The sequence below is a fragment of the Mustela nivalis genome (genome assembly GCF_964662115.1).
Source record: "Mustela nivalis genome assembly, chromosome: 16".
In the NCBI taxonomy this organism is placed as follows: domain Eukaryota; kingdom Metazoa; phylum Chordata; class Mammalia; order Carnivora; family Mustelidae; genus Mustela; species Mustela nivalis.
The window spans coordinates 16,795,896-16,806,556 of NC_139035.1; the positions used below are offsets into that span (position 1 = coordinate 16,795,896).

General features: G+C 44.6%; 1 protein-coding gene across 1 annotated transcript in view; it reads right to left on the reverse strand.

Moving 5' to 3' along the window:
• The window catches only part of STX6 (syntaxin 6), a 47,275-nt gene extending 37,491 nt beyond the window's left edge, over positions 1 to 9,784 (reverse strand). Inside the window, exon 1 of the mRNA XM_082701762.1 lies at positions 9,476 to 9,784. Within this exon, the coding sequence (XP_082557888.1) occupies positions 9,476 to 9,510 (35 nt within the window). The 5' untranslated portion in view covers positions 9,511 to 9,784. The remainder of the gene's footprint in view (positions 1 to 9,475) is intronic.
• Positions 9,785 to 10,661: the final 877 nt, after the last annotated feature.

Below are 10,661 nucleotides of genomic sequence, written 5' to 3' on the forward strand. Positions count from 1 at the left end.
TTTAGTTTCTAGCAGTTTTCTCTTTCCTTTTCTTCCACTTGGTCCTAGTGTTTCTCAGCACTTTTTAGAACTTCTAGGTGCTCATCAACACTCAGAGGTTCCAATGACCCCTTTTAGCTGAAAACTCCACTCCCCAACAGCATTACCAACCCTAGTCACTCACCCAGGATTAATTCCTGGATTTTTGGCTGCCTGCAGGACCATTCCATTTGCCTAAAACCAAACTGATCTTATCCTGCCTACAAGTAAATAAATAAAAAGCAAGGATTCAAACAAACAGATAAAGCAGAAATAAAGTCTGCTTCCTTCTCTAACTTCCCCTTTTCAGTCAACAGTGCCTCTATCTTCCAAGATTTCAAACTTGTCTAGACACTCTTCCTCTTCTCACTTTGCACAACTTCTACTTAAGTTCAATCACTGGATTTTAGATCTGGAAGAAACTTTCAAGATAACTAGTCTGCACTCGTTAAACACACAGAACTGGGCCCAGGCATCTTGGCTGTTTGCGTCATACGCTTCTGACCCTGACTATGAGGTGCCTTCCAGTACCAAGACTACTCAATCCCATCTTTGCTAAGCCTTTGGACAGATCTGTTTTCTTTGTGGAATCAGAAGACCTGGGTCTGAACCCTTAACAGCTGTTTGACCATAGGCAAGTAAACAATAACTGCTAGTTAAAACTGCCTCTTAACTGCTAGTTAAGAACTCACAATAGGAAACAGGGGCGCCTGGGTGGCTCAGTGGGTTAAGCCTCTGCCTTCAGCTCAGGTCAGGATCCCAGGGTCCTGGGATCGAGCCCCACATTGGGGGTCTCTGCTCAGCGGGGAGCCTGCTTCTTTCTCTCTCTCTCTGCCTGCCTCTCTGCCTACTTGTGATCTGTCTGTTAAATAAATAGATAAATAAATAAATCTTAAAAAAAAAAAAAGAAGAAGAACTTACAATAGGAAACAGATTAAATTTAAACTCCTCAGCTGGGTATTCCACATCTTCCTCCCCCAAACTGGCCGACTTTAATATCCAACCTAATTTTTTTCACTAAAACAAAATCTGTGTCAGTTGGCAGGGCTCCTTCCCATCCTCCCCTTTCTCATTTCTGGCTCTAGACCTCTGCTGGCTGCTTCCCCAGCAAAGAAAGAGTCCCTACATCTCTGCAAATGAAAAGCAGACATTTCCTTTAAGGGCTAGAATGAGACCCTATACTTGCTTCACTAAAATGTCCTTGACCAACAGTCCTACTGCGGTCTTTCCTTTTTTCAGTCTCCATAACATCTCAATTCTACTCTGAAATCTTACACACAATGCACATTGTCTTTTGCCTACACTCTGCATATCTGCATAGTGTTGTCCAACTAGACTACAATTTCAGCCAAATATAGTATTAGGCATTCAATAAACTTAAAACAAATGTGTACAAAGTCTTTATGGTGAAACATCTGATTCTGATTTTAAAACGCAGAATGTGAGATCTCACTTACATTCATTTCATTACACTAAGATTTCCTTGCAAGCAACTGATTTCTTTTTCAGTGATTATATCAATAAATAGTTCTCTCAACAACGTGAATAAAATGCACAATGCTCGCCTTCAAGAAACTCACAATCTAGAGTTAAGAAGGCAGCACATACAGACAAATGCCAATTAAAGAATATAACGTAAGAGGGGTGTCTGGGTGGCTCAGTGGGTTAAAGCCTCTGCCTTCAGCCCAGGTCATGATCCCAGGGTCCTGGGATTGAGCCCCACATTGGGCTCTCTGCTGAGGAGGGAGCCTGCTTCCTCCTCTCTCTCTGCCTGCTCTCTGCCTGCTTGCGATCTCTGTCAAATAAATAAATAAAATCTTAAAAAAAAAAAAAAAAAAAGAATACAACATAACATACACCATATTGCTCATCTGCTTACTCAGGCCATTATTTCAACATTGATCCACAGCCAAGAACCTGGAAATGATCCTTACTCAGGCACACAAAGCCTCCAAAACAAAATACTAAAGAGCCACAACATTCATGCCTTTTACCTACAGGAGAGGCTCACTTGGTACCAACAGACTCTCATTGCTCAATTTTGTGGTTTTCTAAGTTAGTTCAATTAGAAGTTACAAATTCTAAAAAGTTGCCAACAAGACAGGGAAAAATACAGAACCCAAAACTCAAAATGTATGCACTCATCAAACAAGCACCACATGAGTCCCTAACAAAATACAAAGATGAAAACAACACAATTCAAACATGGCGTTTTTTTTCTCTTCGCAAATGAGTAATGATTTCTTAAAATGAGAATCCCAGGACTCTTAGGAGATCAGGGGAAATGGATGGGGGTTGGAGAGAGAGTGGAGACAGGGTATATTCTGGAGGGCAATCTGGTAATACGCATCGGAAACTTTGAAAACGTGCTCACTCTTTGAATTAGCAATTCTGCCGCCGGAAAACAGGCTCTGGAAATAATCAGAAGCAGCAATAAAGACGTGTCAGGCATTCACTCTCCTTGCCACTACTCTATTTGTAATAGTGAAAAACTAGAAACATCCTGTCATCCTCGGTAATCAATTATATTACATTTATATGGCAAAATACAACGTAGTCCTCAAAAGCCCCCCCCCACTGAAGACATTCTGAGGATATAAAAAAATACAGCTGGCCCTCCGGTCCCCTTTCTGCCATCTTTCAGTGCCGCCACAATGTGCACATGAATGTCCTGCCAGAGTCTCCAAGAGCATTAGCCACGCTGAGGAGGCAAACGCCAGGTTCTTCCTCGGCCATGCTCCGAAGTCCTCGTCCCGTCTCTACCTGTGAGGACGAAGCAGGGTTACACTGGCGAACGTGAAGTCACGGGAGATCAGAGAGCTGGGAAAATTGCTGTGAAACCCACAGGCAGGTTAAACATGTGTGGAGCGATCAGCCCCAGATGTGATGTACTCAAAGATCTAGAAAAATGGCAGAATAATCTGCTCCCGTACCACTATCTTGGTTTCATCATATGGATAATCTCTGGGATCAATCAACCTCTCACGAGTGGCCTCATGGACCATGAAGAAGCAAGATGAAAACACACACGAGGGAAAATCCTGGGATCCTTCTTCTAGGGATATAATACATATGTGTAAATAAGGTGCCTCAAAAAGAAAAAAATATACAGATGAAAAGATTATAATACAGTTTGATCCCAATTTCTAAAACAATTATTCGATAATAATAATATACACATATATAAGTCCTGGCCTTTCTGCTTATAAGTGTATAAGCCTGAAGTTTGTTTTGTTTTGTTTTGTTTTAACTAAGTTTCATTTTCTTCATTTGTAAAATGATAATAATAGTATGAGTACTTACTTTGTAAGGACTAAAAAGATAATTACTGTTAGGTTCTTAGCACAGTGCCTAATACATAGTAAGAGATCAAAAACTGGTGAAAAATATTGCCTATAACTATTTTTTTAAGGATTTTATTTACTTATTTGACAGGCAGAGATTACAAGTAGGCAGAGAGGCAGGCAGAGGGAGAGGAGGAAGCAGGCTCCCTGCCAAGCAGAAAGCCCAATGTGGGGCTCGATCCCAGGATCCTGGGACCATGACCTGAGCCGAAGGCAGAGGCTTGAACCCACTGAGCCACCCAGGCGCCCCCTGCCTATAACTATTAATAGAAGTTAAGAACAAAAACACACAAAAATTTTAACAAATTATTTCTGGATGGTGGCATTTCAAGAAATTTTTATTCTTTTTATATTTTTGTTTCTTAGATTTTCTAAAATAAGCATATATTGGTTTAACATTAGTTTGAATGTTACTCAAAAACCAGTAAGACGTGGTCTTTCCTCTCAGAAAGGGCACCTTATTTGGCTGGAAACACAGAAACAGACCTTTTTCTTTCTTTTTTTTTTTTTTTTAAGATTTTATTTATTTATTTGACAGAGAGAGAGGAAGAGATCACAAGTAGGCAGAGAGGTAGGCAGAGAGAGAGAGTGGGAAGAAGGCTCCCTGCTGAACAGAGAGCCTGATTCAGGAATTGATCCCAGGACCCTGAGACCCAGAGCTGAGCTGAAGGCAGAGGCTTAACCCACAGAACCACCCCGGCACCCCAGAAACAGTTAAAAGAGAATGTTTACTGGGCATTTAACATGTGCCCCCAACTGCTAGGCCATTTACATGTATTAATTCACTTTATCCTTATAACCAATAAGGCAGGTATTGTTAAGTCAATTTTGTACAGTGCTAAGCCACTTTGTAAAAACAGGTTCAAAGAGGAGAATTCAATAGCCAAAGTTACACCAAGTAATTAAAAGGTTATGATCCCAACATTGGGTGGGCTCGATTACCAAAAAACAGTTCTTTCACCAAACTTCACTGCCTTCTGAAGTCAGATAAAAAGAAAAATTACACCCAGAATCCACGTTCCTTTCTCTTTACCCCCCTTTACTCTTACAGAACTTATCACCACCTGACATACCACGTTAGTGGTCTGTTTCCTGTCCCTAGAATGTAGTCTCCGTAAAAATGGGATTTTGTTTGCTCTCTGCTGTACCCTCAGCTCCTAGCACACAAAAACAGACACTCCATAAGGGTGTTAGAATAAAGGATTCTGAATAGAGAAGTGACCTAATCGTGTCTCTGTGGACACATCTGGTAGCAGTGCAAAACTTGCTGAAGAAGTTGCTTGCAGACGTCCAGGTGGGAGAGAACTAGGACAAGCACTACAGTAGAAGAACCATAAATAGGGAGGGAGAAGAGATTCCAGAAGTATCCAAGGGATGGCCCTGATAGGACATGATGACCAAGTAGACGTGGGACTGAAGGAGAATGGGGAGTCAGGAGTGGAGAGCTAAAAGGAGGAAGATCTGGTGAGGCATCTGTAGGGAGGGAAGAGAGTGGGACCAGAGTGACCAGATGTGCTCAGATACACGGGCAATACCTGATGCAGGGGAATAACGAAGCTGCCCCAGTGGCAGCACATGGACAGGATCCACCCAAGAGGCTACGAGCGAAGGGCAGGGGGAGGTGATTCAGGAGACCCTGGAGTTTCAGACACTGAGTTCTGGTGTTATAAACACCACTGGGAATGAGGCCAGGTTGGGTCCCCACATGCCCTGAGAGCTCAGCTGCCCCACTGTGGTGGTTTTCTCCTCTGTGTCCTGGGATTCTGCTCTGAATGGGACACTGATCGTGTCAAACCCTCACAAACCTAGCCCAAACATCTGGGCATTAAGAACTGCATATTTTGGGGCACCTGGGTGGCTCAGTGGGTTAAAGCCTCTGCCTTTCGCTCAGGTCATGATCCCATGGTCCTGGGATCGAGCCCCACATCGGGCTCTCTGCTCGGCGGGGAGCCTGCTTCCCCCTCTCTCTCTGCCTGCCTCTCTGCCTACTTGTGATCTCTGTCTGTCAAATAGATAAACAAACAAACAAACAAAAAACAGAATCCCTACTGAACTTTAAAAAAAAAACAAAAAGAACTGCATATTTCAATTCACACAGCTTTCTAACTGGTCCCCTTTTAAATCTTTCCTCACATGGATGTCTCCAACAGTACTACCAGATCAATATTCCCCAAAACCCTCATTTCATTCCATTTCCCAGATTGAAAAATCTCCAATGGCTTCAAAATGAGACTTTCCTTGACCCTATTCTATCTATACTGTGAAGTTTTAACAGTGTGAGTAGAACCAGGCAGTTAGAATTTGAATCTTGGGTCTACCATTTCTTAGCTGTGTGACCCCAAGCAAATAACCCCTCTGGGCTCCCTTGGTTCCTCATCTCTAAATGTGGGTGGTACCCACATCACAGAGCTGTTCCTATCAAGTGAAAATGTTTATAAAGTCCTTACTTAGCTCAAAACGCCTGAACAGGAGCTGTATCCTTTAAATGTTAGCTATTATTATTACTTCCCTAAATAAACTTCCTATAGTACCCGGGACACACTCCTTGATCATTTCTAATACACAATGCCCATCTCAGGGCATCTGTTGGCGGTGTTCCCACCCAGGAACCACTACTCTTCAACCACCACCACCACCACCACGAGTATTTATTTAACATTTACACCGTATATTCAAGGTGCTGGGCTGGAAATATAGGAAAAATAAATAGCCCCAAACCCTCAGAGCTCATAGTCTAATAATGAAAGACAGCCAGAGGAAGAGGTGTAATAATGTGTTACAAGGGCCAAGGGAAGCACTTCCTGGAGGCAATGCAGTTGCTTACACTGATCTTCAAAGCTTAGTGGGTGAACCAGGCAGAGTGGGTGTAGGTGGAGTAAGAGCAGCCAGGACTGTGGTCGTAATCACTAAGCCTGACCTTGCTGGAGCTCTGAGCTGAGAACGGGCAGACGGGCCAGAGGGTAAAGGACAGCTGCATCACGGTGGTCATGGAGAGTCTGGACTTTAAACAGGCAGCCACGAAATGATGCTAAGTGCAGAACCCCTGCTTGGGTTCTAGAAGAGCTACACATCTTCTACCCACCATGGGCTCCACACATGACTATGGAATGCCTGCAATGCACTGGTTGTGACTGAGGAACTAATTTTTTAATTTCAATTAACTTACATTTAAAAGCTGATATGCAACTCAGTTACTGGAAAATTTTTAAGTATGTCTGGGATGTTTGGGTATGTGAGTCTACTCTTTCAACTGTAAATTCAATATACTCTAAATACAGAGCAAATATTCCTGATGAAACTTTAGTGTCCAAATTGAAATGTTCTGTATGTGTAAAATATACTCCAAATTTGAAAACTTAGTACAGAAAAAGTAAAATATCCTATTATAATCTTCATATCAGCCATCTGTTGAAATATTTTGAATACATTAAGGATGAAATTAAAATTAATTTCACTAGTTTCTTTTTACCCCCCCCTTTTTTTTTAAAGATTTTATTTATTTATTTGACAGACAGAAATCACCAATAGGCAGAGAGGCAAGCAAAGAGAGAGGAGGAAGTAGGCTCCCCTCTGAGCAGAGAGCCCAATGCGGGGCTCGATCCCAGGACCCTGGGATCATGACCTAAGCTGAAGGCAGAGGCTTTAACCCACTGAGCCACCCAGGCACCCCCCCCTTTTTTTTTGAAGTGAGCTCTACACCCATTGTGGGGCTTGAACTCATGCCATGGAGATCAAGAGTGACATGCTCCACCAACTAAGCCAGCCAAATGCCCCTCTTTTTACTTTTTAAGATGGCTACTAGGGCATGCCTGGGTGGCTCAGCAGGTTAAGCCTCTGCCTTCAGCTCAGGTCATGATCTCAGGGTCCTGAGATCAAACCCCACATCGGGCTCTCTGCTCCGTAGGAAGCCTGTCTCCGCCTACCTCTCTGTCTACTTGTGATCTCTGCCTGTCAAATAAATAAATAAATAAATAAGATGGCTACTAGGAAAATGGCATATATGGCTCACATTATATTTTAGATAGCACTAACCCAAAAGAACCAAAGGCAGATGACTAGAAGCAGGCAAACCAAATAAGAGACTCTTTAATAAGAGTCCAGATGAGACACAGGCCTGAATTATCTCAATTCTACCCATCTTCATAACCTAATTCAAGACCTACTACTACTTCTAAAAGCTTTTCCAATCATAACCAATTTTAATGAGTTGCTTTTCTCAGAACTACTGGGGCAGTTAATCTTCTGTAACATTTGTTTTAGCACTCAATTTATCCCCTGTCATTTCTACTTAATTTTGGGGTGAGTTGTTTCTCAGAACCATCAGCTGCTAGGCTAAGGGCCAATTTTCCACGTTGTGTGATGCATTTTCAATACTTCCAATAAACAGAGGTACACAGTTCCCCAGATATCCTGTCACAATCTGGAGACACCCTTGTGGCTAACTTTACCTTCTATGGCAGAAGATATCACCAATCTCTTCCTTCAGACACCTTAAGGACACAAGCTAAAATGATAAAAAAAAAGTCAACCAAGAATCCAGGCCAATGTTCCGATACAGCAGTGATATCTCATCAGTGAGCAAGCACTGGTAGACTCTATAGGATACTATCAGTGGAAAAAAAGGCCAAGATGGTGCCGCAATTTAACATTTTCAGATTCCATTAAAAATCAAACAAACAAAAAACTTCTGATTATCCCTGGTTTCCAGATGATAACCTTTGCAACCTGAGCATCAAGAACTTTCATTTGAGGGAAAGACACATGGCTTTAACATTTAAAAATTAACCTCTAAACTAATCCTTCTAACAAATAACACATTTTCCAGGTAGAGAGCCACACATTACTAATCAAACTGCAACTCAGTTTTCCCTATCTACCTTTAAGTAGGATGAAGAAAGAGACCTTTACGGATAATGTTAAGAAATACATATTTTACTGCATCATGGATAACAAAGTACTTCACCTAAAGTACCATGTAAATTTTCTTAGAAGAATCCTTAAAAAACACAAACACTCAAGCAACTGGTCAGCATTAAAAAGAAACTAGCAGCAACTAGTTGGAAGCAAAGGGACACTTTGCGGTTATTAGCCCTGATCTGGGAACTATGGAGTTGTCAGATTTTTTTTATGTCTGACATTTAAAACATAAAGCTGACAAGTTACAACAGCATGAAAACCGACCCCCCCCCCTTTATTTGTTTAATAGTTATAAAGATAATCTAACAAAGTGCAAATAAAGTTTCTATCTCCAAACAACCGAGCAATCAAAGATGGAGTCAGGACAGCTCCTAGGGAAAAAATAAGTTAAGGCAGTTCTGTTCTGAAAGGCTGGATAAGAATGGGGGAAACCTGTCAAAGAGCCTGGATGAAATCAGGGAGTTAAAAAGAAAGCACTCACTTCCTTTAGCACTGTGGGAAAATCCCAGTTGCTAATAGAAAGCTGAGGAAAGTTTAGTTTGGCTGATTTCATTTTGTTTTCCTTCCAACATCACCGCCGAGTTCGAACGACTGCTTTCCTCCCCTCACATTACTCAGTAAAAACGCCCCCACTGAATTGAGTTGTCTTCCGGAGCCCTGCTCCCCCGCAGCCCAGCCTGCAAACGTGCTCAGACGCCTCTGGGCGTGTTGTGGTCTCACCACTCTGCGGGCCGGCGCTCCAAACTCAATGGACAATGGGAGCTCACCCCCATCAACGCCAACTACAAAGCTCAGGAGGGCCATTTCCCTTTTCCTGCCCAGATGCTGTTTTCCCTCCTTCGAAGTAGGGCCCCGTGCTCCACTAGAGCCCCGGTGTGGGCTGGGACGCGTGTTGCCCTCCCCACCTGCAGAGCTGCTGATCCCCTAGCACCCCAAGTAAGTTGCATCTCCGCGCACAGCCCAAAAGGGATCCCCTTCCCCAGGGGCTTGGTTGGGGGTACGGTTTTCACAGTCCAGGTAGGACGGAGAGGGGAGGTCTCTGGACGCTTGGTCATGGCCCTGCAAGCTAAGCCGTCCTCACTGTCCCCTCCCTAGCCTCCACTTGTCTCCCCTCCCCCTCCAGAGAGAAGAGCGGGGAGGTGCGGGCTGGCAGCACGGCCACCTCCTCCTCCAGTGGAGCCCACGGGGACACTCACCCTTTCACCACAAAGAAGGGGTCCTCCATGGACATGGCGTCCCGGAGCCCGGCTGCCTCACGCCCGCTCCGCGCACAGGGCGCCCGCGCCCTCCGAGCCTCCTCCGGCCCACCCCACCGGTCTGCCGCAGCCGCCGGGGCCTCGGCCCGAGGAACCCAGAGCAGCTGGCGCGCTCAGGCCGGGGCGCACGAGACCGCCGCCGGTCCAGCACTCGATCGCCCCGCAGACCGAACCCCCGACTCTGACGCCGGCCCCCGCGCCCGCCTCCTCCGCCGGCTCCTCCCGGCGCGTCTGGCCGGCTTGACCCCGCCCCCGAGCCCCGCGGCCGCGGCCAACCACAGACGCGGCCCGCTGCACCACTTCCGTACCCGCTCTCACGTGACCAAGGCCAGCCCCGCCCCCCGTCGGCGGGGCTTGGGCGCTACGTCACTCAACCCTGGAGGCGGGGCTCGGAGGCGGGTGGGCGAGGGCTACAGTTACTCCCTTGGCGACTCAGGTTTGCTCCCTCCCGGAGGGCAATACCCCAGTACCTGATCTTTATGATTTTTTTTACCTTTCCTGTACTTTTAACACTTAATTTTGATGACAAGATTTATAAGTTCATCTTGTCCATGCAATGAAGCACGCTCATATACATTATCTGACTATGATAATGTTGCACAACCCCTTTATGTAGTTCTTACTATGTGTCCCGCAATGCCCTCAAGGCTGAATGTACATTATCGCAATTTTCCTGGGGGTAAGGTATTATTTCCAATTTGTAAATGACAGAAATTCAGAGGTTTCAAGACTGCCTGTGGTCACACACCCTGGACCTGGCAGTCACAGATTCTATGCGCTCTCCGCTAAACTGGGTGTATTTTCTATTGCCGTGCACCCTGCAAGTGAGCAGTAATTTTTCTCATACAGCATACCGGGCTTCCCTAGAGAGAGCTCCTTTAAGAGACCAAGAAGGGACCAGTGATGGCAATTTCTTCCCCGCTGTAGTTCAAAAGCCCTTCCAGATAGCATTTTGGTCAAAACAATTAGCCAGCTCTCCTGCTATGTATGCTATAGGCTTTGTGAACTTTAACTGCTGATGATTACTGAGCACTTAACTGTGTGTCAGGCACTGTACCGCTATCTCAGTTGCTCTCATAATGAGATAATTGCCATTATTATCCCCATTTTAAGAATGAGAAATCTG